This window comes from Macrobrachium rosenbergii, unplaced genomic scaffold, assembly GCF_040412425.1.
Source record: "Macrobrachium rosenbergii isolate ZJJX-2024 unplaced genomic scaffold, ASM4041242v1 171, whole genome shotgun sequence".
NCBI classification, from domain to species: Eukaryota; Metazoa; Arthropoda; class Malacostraca; order Decapoda; family Palaemonidae; genus Macrobrachium; species Macrobrachium rosenbergii.
The window spans coordinates 3017546-3036117 of record NW_027100729.1 but is presented as its reverse complement, the minus strand read 5'-3'; the positions used below and the strand labels follow the sequence as shown (position 1 = coordinate 3036117).

The 18572-nt window shown below is 47.4% G+C and overlaps 2 protein-coding genes across 2 annotated transcripts in view; one reads left to right on the top strand and one right to left on the bottom strand.

Moving 5' to 3' along the window:
• The window catches only part of LOC136838188 (zinc finger and SCAN domain-containing protein 31-like), a 298878-nt gene that overhangs the window by 62747 nt on the left and 217559 nt on the right, over positions 1 to 18572 (top strand). The gene's annotated exons all lie outside the window — the stretch shown is intronic.
• LOC136838176 (uncharacterized) lies at positions 51 to 3586 on the bottom strand. Its single transcript, XM_067103052.1, has 2 exons — positions 953 to 3586; positions 51 to 824 (listed from the first exon to the last, which is right to left on the bottom strand). Exons 1-2 carry the CDS (start codon positions 2075 to 2077, stop codon positions 225 to 227), a joined length of 1725 nt encoding a protein of 574 aa, XP_066959153.1. The 5' UTR covers positions 2078 to 3586; the 3' UTR covers positions 51 to 224.

Sequence of the window (18572 nt, the reverse complement as noted above, 5' to 3'; positions counted from 1 at the left end):
TCTCATCAATACTTAGTAACTGGAAAGAGGATAGAGCCAGACATGATATTGCAAATATATATTTATTTAATATAAAACACAAATATACATATAAAAATAAGAAAAATATACAGCCATTCATACAAAAATACATTACACAAGCATACAATAAATATAAGTACTGTACACATCCACACATACATAACAAATAAACTTGAAATTAAGACTGAAAATTATTCAGAAACTCACAGGTTGCTGAGGTCTTTCGGGGTGGAGGTCATTGTGGACCCCACCAGCTGAGCTTGTAGCACAGCCAGCTGTTGTGCTGTCAGCTGTAAGGACTGACTGCCTGAATGTGCAGGTGGGCCAAAACCATGTGGAGTTGCAGGCTGGTTTACAGGCACCGCAGGTGCCAGACCGTCCCCTGTCACCTCTGCCAGAGTGTGATGAACAAGGCTCCGCGACGGCCTGGCGACGCCCTCTTTGGAGGCCCGCACGTAGCGCTGAATGGCGGAGAGGACTTCAATTTTGAGTGTCACCCTCAGGTGAGGTGACACCTCCTTGCAGTCGTCCTCCAAGTTTTCAAAAAATTTGCGCCAGTAGAGGGCACTGGGGTCACGCGGAGATGGCTGGATGGAGGCCATCACATCCTCCCGGAGGGCCTGTGCCTGGGTGATGGCCACGTCCAAGGGGCCGGAAACTCGCGTTTTCCTTGTCTTGGCGCCTGGCTCATCAACCAGAGACATCTGGTCGTCGGTCGAGGGAGTTGGCGTAGGGGCAGGAGCACACACAGCATCAGGCAGGTCCGGAGCTTGGGCAGGGAGGGTGGAAGCAGCATGGGCAGACTGTAAAAATAGGAAGAACATATATGAGAAGATGGGAAAAAATGTACTGTGAATGAATGGAAACTATGTAATAACGATATACTAATCAGTAATACTCAAGCATGGAAACACAATGAAATAAGACCCACCATCGGAAGTCCCAACATCTTTGGCTTCCTTTGACGCACGATGTGGGGCTTCAGGAAGTGGAAGATGCAGAGGATCCACTTCTCCCGGTCTGTCATCCGTCTACCCGTCCCTTGGCCACTCTTCTCTGCCGAGAGCCGCCCAAAACGGCTCCTGAGGGACGTAAACCACGTCCGCAGTTCACGCCCACTCACGGGAGGAACAAGTGACTGGCCCTTCTCTTCAAAGGCCCTCCAGACCTTCGCCTTATCCTTGTATGCTGTGAGGCCCTTGTTATAAATAAATTCTGCCTCCTTCTCCAGCCACTCGCCAACAAGCCTCTCGTTCTCCTCCGAGAGGATGACGGAGGGGTTCTTCTTTCGGCCCTGACCTCCTGTAATAGGGCCGGCTCCTTCAGGAGTCCCATCGTCGTCGTCGTCATCCCCATCATTCTTGGCATCCTCGGTGGCGCCAGGGTCGCTCTCCAACACATGGGCAAGCTCCTCCTCCTCCTCCTCCTCTAGGTCGCTCTCCATCGACAGCTCACCGCCCTCAAGGCGAAGCACCACAGCATCATCGCTGCTGCCTGAAGGGGCAGTAGCACCATCAGTATGGATTCTCATATGATCTGCAAGATGATGTTTCATGGGAAATGCTGTCCCACATTCCTTACACATGAATGGCTTCTCTCCAGTATGAATTCTCATATGAACTGTAAGATTTTTTTTCCTGGAAAATGCTTTCCCACATCCCTTGCATACGAACGGTTTCTCTCTGGTAGGATTTGTGCTATGACTTGTAAGCTTAATTTTCTTGTTAAATGCTTTCTCACAGTCAGTGGATCTGAAACGCTTCTCTGCATTCTGACTATTCCTTCTTTCTTGTTTTACTTCCTTTTTGCAAGTTAGTGGATCTTTTTCATTCACTACTGAATTCATTTCATATGAATATTTATCATCTTCATTAGACTCACAGAATATCTCTGGCTCTATTTTGATGTCCATCAGTGGATCCACAGACATAAAGCCATCATTACTGGTTTCACTAAAGGCAGCCATGTTGCTGTTTTCTTGATTTATGGAAGGGTGTGATAATGCACCTTCAGTTTCACTTTTCAAAGGAAATTCTGGAGAATGTTCTGGATTCATTTTAGCCTTTTGTCCTGCCCTGTTCTGTAATGACAATGTGTTCAATTGACAACTCTTACGCAAAATTGTTTACAAATGATTATCCAATAAATCTGTTATAAATTAAGTACTACAATATCTTGAAGGACTACAAACATTTCATTGCTGATGTATGATGAATCTAATATTCAGAACAGATTATACTTCTTGTTGTTGTAATTTGTAAAGTAGGAGTAGATAATTCACTGTTCTCTCTTAAACTTGAAGAGCTGCTACTGGTAAAGTTACATGTAGTACCATCAAACACACAAGCATTCCCAGAATCTTGATGCTGCTCAAAACTGACGAAGGAAGGAAGGAAGGTTCTTCTGAGGGAGAATCTGAAATCAAAGAATGCAACACAGGGTTAGGAAACATAATGCCCGAACTGAAGAAAAATAAATTTAATTCAGGTTCCTATAAAGGTCTCAGACACAGCATCAAAACATTCCTGAGGCAACAATGCAACAACAGATCAACAGTTAATATTGACTCCCACTCTCTCACGTCTGTACACCTTCTTAGCTTAACGTTACAGTAGTACTTATGAACATATCCTTATCAACAAATCAAAGGCCAGGGTATACAGTAAATGCTCAATTATATGTGATCCACTTATACTGTACATAAGACCATATTATCCACAGATGCAGTACACAATAGAAAAATAGTAAGGGTGAACTGAGTAGTAATTTCAAGAGAGATGAAAGTTTTCAAATTAGTTTCACTGATTCTTACTGTAGGTATAATACACGAGTATATTAAGACCAACAACACTGATGACAGACTTGGAAGGTTAAATGTGCTGCTACATTTCCTCAAATATGAGACATTTTTTTCAGAGCCATACAAACCAGAGCTTTTTATGAAGGAGTATCTTTCAGTGCAAGTTGGAAAAGGGTTAACTGGTGGTTAAGAAGAGCGAGTGAGGGAATTCCCCTCACTCGCATGCCATCACCAAGCGCTTCTTCTCTTGGCCTCATGAACAAAGATGGCTGGTTGAGATGGGAGACATGATATAAGGTTTTGGTTTGTATACCTATGAAAATTTCATATTACAGTATTTGCTCGATTACTGTATCTGCATATGCACTGTTTGCAACCTGGCATTATCCACAAGTAACTCCAGCTCACCAAAATCTACATGAATTTATAAATACATAAATAAAAATGAATACAGTAAAATGTACTTTGGTTTTCAATGCTGCAAGGGTGGAAAAACTACACATTTTTCAAGTAATCTGTATTTTTCCTAACATACAAACCTGAAGGTCTTTATATATGGATATAACTGCAGCATGAGCTGGGAAAATGGCCACTAACTTTAAACAAGGTGGTTAACTATCAACGGTAGGGTGGGCGTCCCGTCCACTCCCATCATTATGCATTCACTTTAACTTTCGGCCCAGGTAGCAGAATGAGAGGGACCTTGAGGTGGGCCATTTATGTAAAGACCTCCAGGTTTGTATGTTAGGAAAAATACAAATTATTTTAAAAATTTGTAGTTTGTTCCTACACGCACACATACCTTGAGTCTTTACATTTGGAGACACCTTTTTGTGGGAGGATTCTGAGTAAATCTATGAACTGACTGGTTGTTCAACCTGGGCCTCCTTCTTGGTCAAGTAAAGCAGAGGGAGGAGTCCCGTGCCTCTGACCTGCTGATCATATGTGATGTTCACCTGTCAGACTTCTGGGCCTTTTGAATTAATGGGTATGTATAGTGTCCCTGATTCGAAAAGGGCTTGGATGAACCCACAGTATTGGAGACAATAAAAGGCTAATGAAACCAACAGGTTTTTTCATTGTCAGCCCCTCTCTCCCCTTGCTACAGAGAGGGGAAGGACTTGCATCTTTTAATCTACAGACTCATAGGTTATAGACAGGGTACAGTAATCACCTGCATCGCATGCCTGCCCAGCACGTGATGGTTTGCCAACCGTTCCTCTGCCGTACAGATGGGGTTGGGTAAAAAAAATAAAGAAAAAGGGAGAAGGCCATCACTCACTCACTCTCTCTCTTTGCAACCGAACACCTTAGGCGAGATGCTACCTGTCCCTCTAGGGAAGCTGGGTGAGCTACACAACTTGTTGAGCACCCACCACAGAACCCAAGGAAAAATTGTCCATGGACCCTGGGGCAAGGTCTCGAAGGTAGAAGGATGTGAATGTGGTTTTTCGTGACCACACTCCCACCCTTAGTACCTGTGGAACTGATGAGTTCTTCCTGAATGCCAGGGACAGACCAATGTCCCTAACCCTGTTAAGTCTGCTCTGAATACACTCCTTTCTACTCCATCAGACGCAGAGTACATCCGCTTGACTGTCTCATGAAGCCAGAAAGAAATCGTGTTCTTGAACACTTCTTTCTTAGTCTGGCCAGTACTGACGAAGAGTCTTGGACACTAAGATCTGAGATGTTGAGCCCTCTTAAGATAGTACCACAGCAATCTAACTGGACACAGTAGTATCTTGTACTGATCACTACCAACCAGGTCCTTTAGGGAGGGGACTGAGAGGAACTCAAATCTGGTGTCAGGGACTGAAGGATTCTGAGTCTTTGCTACAAATTCCGGGACAAATTCAAGCATGACAGATACCTACTCCTTGAGTGACAGCATCAAAGGCCATGTGGCTCACCAACTCTCTTGTCCATGCCCTCACTTCCTGGTCATGTAAAGCAAAGGAAGAAGGACAAGCAGGAACACAGTCTTGAGGGTCATATCTCTGTCCGATGACTCTCGTAAGAGAGGTCAAGACTGTTCGAAGCTCCTCATCAGCATGCAAATCTCTCATGAGGGGAAGGAGATGATGCCCTTAAAGAGGACTTGGGGAGGGCAGCTGAACATGTGGGATGTTCAACTGTCTTCTATATCTCGACAAGCTGATATAGAGAGAAATCTCTCTCGGCGAGGAGGGACGAGGAAGTCCGCTACCTGCTGCAGAACAGCTCCTACCGGACAGTAGAGCTACCAGGTCTTGATACCACTCGGCGTGTGGCTACCTGGGAGCCACCAGAGCCATCCTGTGATTCTGGGTGATCATGACCCTCTTGATCACCCGATGAATCAGCCAAAATGGAGGAAAGGCATAGGCCACAAGATTGTCCCATGGGTGTTGGAAGGTGTCTTCTATAAATGCCCACGATTCAGGAACGATAGAACAGAGCCCAGCAGCTTCTGTTGTGTCTAGTTGCAATGAAATCTATTGTTGTGAGGACTCAAAGATTGGAAGTCTTCCAAAATGTCTGGGTGTAAGGGCCATTTCCCTATCCCAACCCCAGCTACTGAGCTCGTCTGCAACTACGTTCCAGTTCCCGGGAATGAAACTGGCTGACAGCACTATCGAGTGTGCTACTGCCACTTGTGCACCTGCACTGCCAACATGTAGAGCTAAAGGGAAACCAGTTCCTGCTCCCTGCGCAATCACATATACTACTACCATGGTGACGAAGGTACTGTCGCTCATCAACACTGCAGAGTGCCCCATCGCTTGATCCTGAAACTCACTGGGCTGAAATACCACCTTGAGCTTCAGAATATTGATGTGGAAGTGTCTGTCATCACTGGCAAGCTGGTTGTTCCTATCAAGACAGGAATAGCTGTGTTGCCTCTCTGATACTCTGATACTCGACTCTGAGGGGTTGACTCTAGGATCAGCATGCCCAGAAAATTACGCTCTGGGTGCGAGATGGGACTTCTCAAAATTGAACGGGACTGTCAGGTCACGACAAAATTTGAGACGTCTGTCTCTGTAATGGAGCAACTGGAGGATAGGTATTCAAAAATATGCATCCAAAAGTCCACAGAAAGCATGAAGTCAAACCCCCTGATGACAGTGAGTACTGACCATAACGTTTCCATCTTGAATAGAGTCTGGTGAATGAATCGGTTCAGGGGAGGGAGGTCTGTGACCAGTCTCAACACCCATCATCTTTTCAACGAGAAAAAGACTGCTGTAAAGCCCCCCAGAGACCAATATGTCCTGACTTCTACAGTGCCTTCTTCACCATTGCCTTCACCTCTTCCAATAAGGCGAGGTTCGTCGGTGAGCTGGGAACGTAACTGGAAGTGGACTGGTGATCTCCCTGCCACTCGAGCATACAACCGGTCTGGTCCAAGGAGAAACCAAGAGCGTACGTTTCCATGGTTGGGATGGGATGGGAGTGTGAAAGTTCCTAGATCTTGTAAAACTCTGAAGAGGTGGAGGGGACAAGTGAGAGATACCCAGCACCCTTAACGCACCTGCTGGAGGCTGAAGCCCCGGTGGGTGGGTAAGGCCGTGGGCGGTCGTCAACCCACGGTGACGATGGCCATACGGGTCGGGAAAAGCAGTCCCATTCACACGAACATGGACGGGGGCTGTCCTGAAGGCATGCTAGAGTCTTCTTAGAAGCCACGACCTTTACAGTAGAAGAAGACTGGGTGGGTGACCTCTTGCCTTTCCTAGGTTAGCAGACTGGCAGGCCGGTATCACCATGCCAGGACCCTTACACAGTTCCAGGGCAGGGGGTGAGTGAGCGCCTGTACACTCTGTACTCACTCTCTCTGGCTGGGGCGGGCCAGGGTCAGTAGACTGGGGACCCTTACTGCCCAGAAAGGTGAATTCCATGGAACCTGGGCAGTGGTTGATCCCATGCCATAGGCAGTGGAACTGCAGTACTGTGGGTACAGCTAGAGAGAGATCCCTTAGCCTTCTCCATATAAGAAGGCTGGCCATCAGAACCCCTTTGGAACTTCTTACGGCTGGGAGATGCAGCCTTCTTCTTCCTCCACTTGTACTGTTGATACCGCTTTGGAAGGAGGGGAGGAGGTGACAGCACACCATGACGATGAAGACGAAAACGACAATGACGATTCGCAATTCCTCTTCAACTTCACTGCACGCCTTTGGACAGCAGGGTGTGGAGACAGATGCTACAAGAGGAAGATGATGTCAAGGGTAACCCTTGAGGACACACTACTGGAGGCATGACCAAAGGAACCACTGACGTAGTGGTGGCCCTCCAACCGGTAGACACCGTAACTGTAGACTGCAGTACTATAGGTACTGTAGTCACAGTTACAGTGGTGGCAGTACTGGAAGGTCTTTGGAGGCTTCCAAGTGGCAGATCAAACCATAAACACTCGGTCCCCTGGGAGGCCTAGGGATGCCCCAAGTTCCTTGGGCTTCACAACACCTGAAAAACAAATTGGGTTAGGGGAAGCAATCTCTCTTTGCCCCAAGGAGGATAATTCTTTTTCAGAGTGGATGGAGACAGGCCTGGAGAAGTTAAACCAGCCAACTGCTCCCCTACATTGGCTCTCTACTGACAAAGCGGTAAGAGACATTAAAGGAGAAAACCACTCCTTTAGGAGTAGCAACAGCAGGTAGAAGTTTACGGGGGGCAAGAAGGAATCAGAGAGAATCCTGTGTGTCATCGGCAGAGTATTGCATCCCGACGACATTGGAGATACGTAGTTCTCTCTCTTCTCCACCCACGCAAACTTCACCCATTGTTTGAAAGGGCCAGACACGACACTCACTACACAGACTATTGACTGCAACCATGCTTCCTGCAGGACACACACAAAGTATGAAGGTTTATCTCTAACAAGGAGAGGAACTGATTACAAGGTTCTTTTACCAGGACAATGCCTAAAACCAAAGGTTTCCTCTCCCCAGGCTGTTGCTAGTAGGGGTTTGCATTATACTTATAAGGCAAGCAAATAAACAAACTCATATAAAACAAAAACAAAAAGAAAGTCGAGCAGCAGTCGGGCAGAGCAGCACAGCAGATGTCTTCACATGATGGCAACTGAAAGCAATGTGGAATGCAGAGCGACGAGAGGGTGGGGCTTCCCCCTACTGTCAGTAGCTAAAAAACTTGTTGGAAAGTTAACGGCCATTCCAGCTCGCAATTGCAACCAAAAACCTGGCAACTCAGCTTGTCTGCCTCTACAAAGGTGAAGCTGCCCATAAGGGACCAGCTTCTCCAAGGACGAAAGGTGACCAAGGAAGTATTGCCACTGCTGAGCTGGTTGTTCCTGTCGAGACAGAAACAACTGCACTACCTCCCTGAACTTGCTGATATGTGAGTCTGAGGGGTAGACTCTTCCTGCTGCCGTATCTGTCAGCATGCCCAGATACTTTACCCTCTGCTTGGGTGAGAGACCGAACTTCTCGAAATTGATTGCTACACCCAGGTCCTGAAAAAATTTGAGAAGTCAGTACCTATCCAATTTCGTGTAATTTTGTTCTTTTACGGCGTTAAGTGCTTTTGGGGATCCCTTCCCTGTCATGCCGGGGACCTCCCCTTGTCTTTCTAGTCTTAAGTCTTTGATGTACCCTAGGTTTAGTGTTTTCTCACATGTAAGAGATTCCCTCATTAAACTGCTTTTGTGATTTATGTTTTTTTCTTCAGATTACCCAGTTTCCTCGTAGTTTGCAGCCTTGGCATGATTCTCTGTCACTATTTCACCGGCTGACACGGGACTGGACTCAGAAAAGGGATTTTGACAAAGGAAAATCTATTTCTGAGGAAGGTCCCGTGTCACCCACCTGGTGACCCTCCCCTGACTCACCTATGGCTCCCCCACCCTTTTCTTTTGCACATACCAAGTCTGGGGTTAGTGCTAGCATGGAATGAGGTAGGTGGCGCTGGTGTCGCCGTCCTGGCGGGTGTTGAGTGTGCGGGCTGTAACGGCTCACCGCTCTGTTCCGGGGGTTTTGATAAGGAGAGATCTTTCGTGTAGGTTTCCGTGGTAGTGGTATTTCACTCACCCTTACTTATACCGACGCCTTCCTAGAAGACGCTCGACTGGGGTAGTAACCCCAGCTTTCCTGAAAGCTCTTTTTCTCTGGTATATCTAGCATTTTATACCTAGAAATTCGTGCTGTAATGGAATTTCACCGGGTGACACGGGACCTTCCTCAGAAATAGATTTTTCCTTTGTCAAAATCCCTTTTTTATATAAGCAATTACCAAATAATTACACAGCTGAATCCCACATTGAGTGGAGGTGGGATGAATGGACATATACTACCCAAAAAACGATATGGAGGATAATTTGGGATAGCAAATTAGCTAGCATCTTGGAATGCTTGTTGAAACCTTACCTGGCGAGGGAGCAACAGCAGACGGGTACTGCCTCTGGTCGTGGCTCCTCTCGACCTGTAGCGGCGTGGCGGCAGAGCCAAGGGTCACCTCTACTTGAGTGGGTGCTTTGCAACGTAGGAGGTTAATTGCAGGTTGCCAAAGCTAACAATCCCAAAGGGTCACATAAATAATATGTGGCTCTGCCCTTGCCCTGGGCACAGTACAATAGAACAACAAAGACCAGATAAAATTAACCTACACCACACGAAGTTTTAAGCCAAAACCATAAAATACAGATTGGTGACATTCTTATTCAAGGAGAGTGGATAGAGGAAAAGGGAAGGCGTTCCTCCTATCCTTCATTCCCCAATACCATGCCAGCTGCAAAGACCGGACCTAAAATACTTCATTTTTCGTACACTGTTTCAACGTCCCGTAAGTAAAACATGGCAAACACTGACTTGCACCTCCAAAATGTAATTTGCAAAATTGAGGAGAGAGACAGATTACATTTAAAAGCCAAAGACGTTGACACAGCTCTTATTTCATGAGCCTTTACTTTGCACAAGGGTAGTTGCACAAGGGTAGTAAACCTTCTTGAACTCCCGAATGTGCTTCCAAAATCACGGATCTTAAAAAGAATGACAGTGCATTCTTGGACAAAGGACGGCTGGGGTTTTTAACAGAACACCAAAGATTAGGGGCCGAGCCTCTAAGGTTCTTGGTTCTCTCAAGGTATACTCTTAGAGCTTTTACTGGGCAGAGGACTTTCTCTTGATCAGATGGGCCTAGTACTTCTGAGAGGCTCTTGATAGAAAAGGAGCGAGGCCAAGGGTTAGCTGGGTCCTCATTTTTGGCCAAAAAATCCCAAATTAGTGAGTATAATGCATTGCCTTGTGAGAAACCTATCCCTTTATCAATGGCATGAAGCTCGCTGGCTCTCTTGGCTGTAGCCAGTGCCACCAAGAATAATGTCTTCTTCGTAAGATTCCGAAGTGACGACGACCCCAAAGGTTCAAACGATGGTCCTGAAAGCCAGTTGAGGACCACATCTAAGTTCCAAGCGACTCCTGAGGGTTTAACTTGCTTACTAGTATTCAAATGTTTGATTAAATCACTGATGTCTTGGTTTGAGACAAGTCTAGTCCTCTATGTTTGAATACTGAACTCAACATCGCTCTGTAACCCTTGATGGTAGATGTTGAGAGTCCTTTCGATGTTCTGAGATATAGAAGATCTGCAATTTGGGTTACAGACGTTTGAGAAAAGGAAATATTTCGCTCTCGGCACCACTTCCTAAAAACTGCCCACTTGGATTGGTAGACTGCAGAGGAAGATTGTCGCCTGCACTTAGCAATAGCCTCTGCAGCCTTCCTTGAAAATCCTTTCGCTCTGACAAACTCCTGACAGTCTGAAGCCTGTCAGAGCGAGTGGATAACCCTTGATGGTGTCGGAGGAAGTGCGGCTGTCTGAGAAGACTTCTTCTCTGAGGAAGTAGCCTTGGGAAGTCTGACAAAAGGCTCAACAGATCGGGGAACCACTCTTTGTGTGGCCAAAAGGGAGCGACTAGTTTCACTGACAAGTTGTTGTGTGAACTGAACTTCCTCAACACTTCCCTCACCATGCTGAAGGGAGGGAAGGCGTAAAGGTTGAGGTTTGACCAGTCCTGCAACATGGCATCTGTTGCCCATGCTTGTGGGTCCGGAGCTGGGGAGCAATACAAAGGAAGACGATTGTTCCTTGACGTCGCGAACAGGTCTATCGACAGCTTTCCCCACAGCTTCCACTGGTCGGTGCACACCTCTCGATTGAGTGTCCAATCCATCGGTAGGACCTGTTTGCCACAACTCAATTCGTCTGCAAGGATGTTCATCTTGCCCTGAATGAAGCGGGTCACTAACTGGGTCTTGTTGCTCCTTGCCCAATGAAGAAAATCCTTTGTCGCTTCGTAGACTGTAAAAGAATGGGTCCCTCCTTGATTCTTGACATAAGCTAGGGTGGTCATGCTGTCCGAATGAACCTCTACTGTCTTGTGGCAGGTTAGCATTGCAAAGTGTTGAAGTGCCAGATGAATCGCTTTTAGTTCCTTTACGTTGATGTGGAGGTTTCTTTCAGAAGGAGACCATGTTCCTGACACCTCCTTGTTGTTGAGAAGGGCTCCCCAACCCAGATCCGAAGCGTCTGACTATAACGTTAGTTCAGGGTTCGCTGGAGCCAGAGACCTTCCTGTCAAGAATCTGTCTTCCGCTAGCCATCAAATGAGGTCTTCTTTTATTTGGGGAGTGATGCTGAAAATGAATGAGTCTGGGAATGACTTCCTTTTTCAATTGGCCTTGAGGTAAAAGTGCAGTGCTCTTGTATGTAGCCTGCCTAATGGAACAAACTTCTCTATGGAAGAGAGAGTTCCGAGAAGACTCGTCCATGCGTTGGCTGAGCAGGAGTGGCGAGTTACGAAGTCCTGGACTTTCTTGCGGCAAGATAGTATCCAAATATAGAATAGACTGAGTCGGGACTAACTGTGACTTCTTGAAGTTTATTAAAAGGCCTAATTCTTGGGCGAGACAAAGAGCTTTCTGCAGGTCCTCCGTGCACTGAGAACTCGAGGGGGAGCGTAGGAGCCAGTCGTCCAGGTACAGAGAGATGTTTATCCCCATAAGATGTAGCCATTTCGCTAGGGGAGCGAGTACCAGGGTAAAAACTTGAGGGGCCGTGGAGAGTCCAAAGCAGAGAGCCTGAAACTGGAAGATTCTGTCCTGGAACACGAATCTCTGATACTTTCTGGAGTCCCAGTGAATTGGAATGTGGAAGTACACATCTTGCATGTCGATCATGACCATCCAGTCTCCCTGATGGATGGCCAACATAACCGACCGATTCGTTTCCATTTTGAATTTCGTTGTTTGAACGAAGCGGTTCAGGGCACTGACGTCCAGGACAGGTCTCCATCCTCCCGATGACTTGGGAACCACGAAGAGGCAGTTGTAAAATCCCCTTGTGTTTACATTCTTGACTACTTCCACGGCTCTCTTTTCTAGTGGAGCTGACACTTCCCGAGATAGGGCTGAAAACCTCTCTGAGTCTACCGAGTAGGCTGCTAAGCTGATGGGAGAGGTTACTAAGGGAGGTTTCTCCCTTAAAAGGGTTGCATATCCTTCTCTTAATACTTTCAGCACCCAAGGTTCCACATTTTCTTCTCCCATACTGTCCAGAAATGGGAAAGTCTTGCTCCCACTGGAACACGTAGGACGGGAGTTCTTTTTCTAAGAGTTGATTTGTTAATGGGTTTCCTAGATGGCCTGGAGGTTCAGAGGTTGGCTCTAGGTCAGGACTGAAAACGGCCTCAACCACCCCGAAAGGGTTGTTGCTGCAGAGGCGACGACATTCTAGGAGTTGTGCTTGAAGTGGCTCTTGAAGAGAATTCATCTTTTGGTGGACTGAGTGATGAGGTCTTGAGTCGATTTCTTCTGTAGATCCACTGAAATCCGTCCCAGAGTGTCCTGCGGGAACAGACTATCCTTGTCCAGGGGTGCAAACAGAAGCGAAGAACGTTCTGATGGGGCGACTCCTTTTGCCGTATACGAGCACCACAAATCTCGTTTCTTGAGGACTCCTGTCGTGAAGATGGTTGCTAGTTCTAGTGCTCCATCTCTTACAGCTCTATCCGCGCACCCCAGTACTCCCAGCCAGTCCAAAGCGAAGTTCTCTTGAAGGGACGTACAGTCTTCTATCTTCTTGGCTAGGGCTCCCACCGCCCAATCTAGAAAACTAAAGATCTCGAAACTCTGAATATATCTTTAAGATGGTCCAACTCCGAGGTTGTGAGGAGAATTCTGGCCGAAGAGAAAGCTGAGCAATGAGAAGCATCTATGATACTGGAGAAGTCCCCTTGAGAGGAGGTAAAAACTCCCAAGGATGGAGCTTCTCCAGTTGCTTAAGACAGATACTTCTGCCTTGTTAAGCGAGAGGGAGGCGCACAGAAAACCGCCTTCCCGACTTTCCTCTTATCTGCTAGCCAGGCATCCATGCGGCTGAAAGCTTTCTTCGACAACAAAGACAACAACATACGCGGCAGTCTGGCGGCACCTGGTGGCTGTCACATCAGGTAGGCTGAACCCGGTGATAATGGGACGACTGGAGAGAAGAACGACAGGTAGCAGACCAGGAAAAAACTGAGTAGGGCCAAGTAATGAGAGGTAGGTTGTTCCTCTTCTGCAGGTTCCTCAACGGACAAAACGGGTGATCCTGGGGGTTCCACGGTGTCCTGCACTACTGGAGTTGGCTTCTCAAGAAGGCTCAACACTTTATAAAGCCGGAGTTGAAGCAGAGCCAATGAGGGGTCTTGAGGAGCCGATGGAAATTCTCTTGCGGCGTCCGAAACTGGAAATTCTCCTTGCGGGGTCACGAAGAAATTTGAAGTGGGGTGCAATACGAGAGAGGTGCCCCCAGCGACTGGACGCACGGACAGTAGGCGCCCACCCACTGTTGAAGCAGACACTGACTCCTTGGAAGCGACTGCATTGTCCGCGGACACTTGCGCCAAGGATGGGCGCTCGGCGATCTGACGTTCCCGTTCCGAGCGGTCAAACACGGGCTATTCTAACTTGGAATCTGGGTGCTCACGAACAGGTAGGGTGAGAACTGCGCACTTGTGTGATGGGCGCTCGGACCTTGGGAGCTCTGAAGGTGAAAGTTCGGATGCCGAACGATCTAAGAGTTGGCGCTCACGCACACTACTAACGTGCACTGCGCACTTTTTCACACCTGAAAGGGAGTGAGAATCTCTTGTTGGCGAATCCCAAAAACTACAAGAAGGGAGAGGGCTATGTTCTCTCTCTACTGCTTGCTTTCGATACGGGGGTGAATCTGAATCCACTGAAGTGCCCGGCCTTTTCAGTGGCCTAGATACATGGGCAAAATGGTCACTACCTTTCTTAGATGCGGGAGAATCTGAATCACTTGAAGAAAGGGTATGGGCATCCATTCTAATACCTTTCCAACAGCATTCTTCCGCAGCCTGGGATTGGCGGACAACAGGCTCGGATGAGGCGACGACTGCTCGTGGGCAAACCCCGCCGACCTCCCTTGGACTGCCAGTTTGCTTCCTCCCATGTTTGCAAGGGGAGTTTAGCTGGGACCTTGGTGGGACGAACAGCCACTGACACTTCACTCGCCACAACACTATTAAATTTGTCCATTAGGACCTTCACAGAGTTCCCAATCTGGGAAACAGTATTAACAAGCAAATGAAATTTTTGATCTACCCGTGCTTCTAAGCTGGCAATGGCATTGGGTTCAGCAGAATGAGAGCTAGGCACAGGAGTGACAGGAAAAGTTGGAGGACTGAAAATGGGAGAAAAAGCTGTCACAGGCATTGAAGGGAGAGGCAGGCATAACATCAATATCATCCCTTGAAGAATGACCTACACTGGCGGAAGCCTTTGCTTCGGCCCTAGCTGTGGCTTTTCTAATTCGGTCACGTTTCAATTTGTCTGTGCGTGTCTGTAAAGTCTTCCATTTACTCTTCTCCCAGTCTTTACATTCGTCACAATTCAATTCAGGAGAACAAATTTGTTCCCTACAAGTACAACAAATGGTATGAGTCATATTTTGCCAACGTGAGTCTAGTTTTGCAGCCTTTGCTGCAGTACCTAATGCCAGACAAACTAAAGTCCGACATAATGGTCAAAATTCCAAATGAATAAGTCACAATCGAAGAAGTATCCAAACTTCTAGCTAAGCTAAATAGCTGCGCTACCAAAAATCAAAGAGTACTTCACCAAAGACGATCTCCAACCATTCAGCGAAAATGAAACAAGAGCTGCTAATAACTGGTGTTCAGTCATTAACCGGCAGAAACGAATTGGGCTCTTTAGCTACGGTGTACCTATTCTTCCCCGATAGTGGGCGGGGCAGCGTACCTGCACCCAGAACAAAAGAGCGCTACCGCGAATTTCGAATTTTGAGCTGCCGTGTAAAGTGGAAACTATAGCTATGTAATTATTTGGTAAGTTACTTATATAAAAACAGTAATTAGTGAATATTTCTCAGTGAAAAATACCATGAACGGGCGAATTTTCTGCGAATAATGGGTAGATACGTTCCACAGAGAAATCTGCGAATACGTGAGTCCGCGAATCATGAGAATGCAAATACGGGGGGTTTGCTGTACCCATCCTTAAAGTTCACTGAAAGCATAAAGTCGGACTCCCTGATGGCATTGAGTATTGACCGTACCATTTCCATCTTGAACCGAGTCCGTCGAATGAACCAGTTCAGGGGAGAGAGGTCTATGACCAGACTCCACCCACCTCTCATCTTCTCTATGAGAAAAAGACGGCTGTAAAACCACTGGGACCGATCTGTCATAACCTCTACAGTGCCCTTCTTCGGCATCACCTTCACCTTTTCCCACAAGGCAAGGTCCTTTAGCGAGTTGGGAACATAAGTCTGGAAGCGGACTGGAACATTAGTGACGGGTGGCGGGAATTCAAAGGGTAGTAGACATCCTACCTGAAGGACATCCACTACTCAGTTTTCCACTCTGTATCACTGCCATGTTGCCCAATAACTCGACAGCCAGTCCCCCCCACCAATGGCAGCAAGTGGGGAGGAATGCTGCCCTTAGCATCCTCCTCCCTATTTCTTACCCTTGACCCTTTTCCTAGGATAGGTGGGGGTCTGAAAAGGGTGTGGCTGCACACCTTTCCTAGCAAGGGCAGAAGAAGACTGGGCGTTCCTGCAGGGCCCCGTGGGAGCCTGGGACTTCCTGGGACCTGAAGAGGAAGGGCTAGCCTGACCTGAAGGTTGGGCTGCAGTGCCACACAAGACCAGGCGGTCTTGGCCACAAGAATGTCATTATTTTCGATCCTTAACCTGTCTACCGTGGCCTCCACCTCTCCTCCTATCCTGGGGAAGAGGGAAGTGGAACCCAGAACCAATCTGTTCCTGAGTGCCAATACCAACTCGGAACCAACAAACCTGGTGACCTGAGACGACACAGCTTCTCTTCTCTTGGGCACCAGGTTCCCCCACAGGTCAGCTGTCTGGTGGGCTAAGATAGGAGATGGCTACTTCCAGACAACATCAGTCCCCTGAGTGTGTCTTCCTCCTCAGAATATGAGATCCTGAAGAGGAAGATGCGATCTTGGCCACTGCAAGGGACCATAGATCTATCCAGGAGACCGTCTGGAATGCTGCCATGGCAGTTGATTCCACAGCTGCTGCCTCTTGCTGCAACAGGATAATTCCCTCTGCACGGAGGCAGTCCAGCGACAGACCTGGACACTGGCGAACCAGGTCCGGGTTAACCAGTTTTGTCGGCAAGGCCTCTCCGAGGGATTGTAGCATTTCCTCAGGCAAGTGAGAGGGTGAGGAAGAGTCTTGCATGATTGGTTAGACCCATATGAGTTCTTCTCCTGCCCAGACACAAGAGAATTCACCTGATCCAAAACCCCTTTGGCAAGTTGTGGTGGGTTAAGTTTGGGTTTGTATGATGAAAGACGTTTGCATGAATTAACTGTTCCGTTTTGTTTGTTGTGGTGTCTTTATTTTTGTTTGATTTTTTGTCGTATGTCAAGAAGGAGTACACTAGGTAAGTCTGTTTTTTTGTTTTTACTTGCAGTTTGCTGAATGTGTCGGAGTGGTGTGGCTTCTCCCCTTCAACCCAAGGTGTAAGCAGCTGCCTACTGTGTGGTGGTATCATACAGAAAAAAAACATAAAAAAATAAAATTGAAGACAGAGGACACTTACTGTGGTAGTTTTTTTTTTGAATTAGCAGAAAGGATAAGACAGAGAAGTGATAAGGAACACAGAGAGTGTGAAGCTGCCAGACCGCAGGAAAGAGACAAATATTTGGTCAGGCTGTTTTTTTTCTTCCTGTTCCTCCATACATGACTCTATAACCTTAAAGGTGCTGATCTCGACACATTTGCTACAAGGAAAGTTTGACGAATTCCACAACTGACTGATGTTGAGCAAGTTAACTCCCAATTGGAAGAAGACGTGATAGAGACCATAGTTTGTGCGGAACGTTGTAGATTTAGGTTAAGAATTAGGTTTAGGGTAATATTAAGACTGAAATAGCTTAAGTTGCAGTTCTTTAGGTTAAGGTTCTTTTGATAGAAGGGCAGGGAAACTATAGGATTAAGACTGAGTAGATTAAGGTTTGATGAACTATAGTGATCATATCAAGTTTTTTGGTCATTGTAATATTTAAGGAAATAAAGTAGGTTAAGGAATGCAGAGGGTTTTATTTTGTAACCTCTAAATTTGTTCCCATCATATTGCCCCAATTGTGTACTATAAAAAAAGCCCCTACAAAGTCACAACCATAGCAAGCCCATTGAGACCATGGGTTCTTTTTGGGGGCCCCAGAAAATGGTCAACAGGGAAAGCCATGGTCTCTTCCTCGAGATCGTTAAACTGCCATATAAAACGGATGATCTCTGAAAAACTTCACTGCAACTCGCAGCTGTATGAGTCCTAGGGCATAGGGCCCTCAAGCCCTTCCAGGTCACGGTCTTCCCAGGATACTCCCTTTGCAGGAGAGGGATGCTCGCCAAAACCCCCTGGTTATCTCTCTAACACTCAAGCATACGGCCGGTCCGGTCTGAGGACCGAACTCAGAGCATATGCTTCCGTGATCAGGCTGGGATGGAAGCGTGAATGGTCCTGGGCCCAAACCCTGGGCCTGTCCGGCTCCCAGCTCCCGGAAAACCCAAAGCAGGTGGAGGGGACAGGTGAAAGATCCCTAGCACCCTTACTGGACTTGCCAGAGACCAAAGCTCCTGCAGGTGAGTAAGGCTGTAGGTTGTCGTCAACCCGCAGTGACGATGGCCGTACAGGTCGGGGAGAGCGGTCCCGTTCACATAAACGTGAACGGGGGCTGTCCTGAAGACATACTACAGTCTTCTTAGAAGTTGGGGCTTCTACAGTGGAGGAAGACTGGATCTTGCCTTTCCCAGGTGAGTGGACCGGCATCACCTTTCTGGGATTGCAACATTCCATTAGGAGAACGGGAAGGGGGTGAGTGAGTGCCAGCATGCTCTCTACTCACTACCTCTCACTGGGCCGTGGTAGCAGCCTGGTCCGGGTCCATAGACCTGGGACTCTTACCGGCCTGAGAAGGTGACTTCCCGGGACCGGTACTGGTGCACCAGGGGTCCGTGGAACCCCATGCAGTGGTTGCTCCCATGCCAGTGGCAACGGGAGCTGCAGTGCTGGTAGTAGCATTAGCGAGAGACCCTGTAGTCTTCTCCGTGGAAGAAGGCTGGCCATCAGAAGCCCTTAGGGACTTCTTACAGCTGGGAGAGGCAGTCTTCTTCTTCCTCCGCTTACAGTACTAGCTTTGGAAAAAGGGGAGGACGTGACAGCACATGAAGATGAAGACAACGATGATGG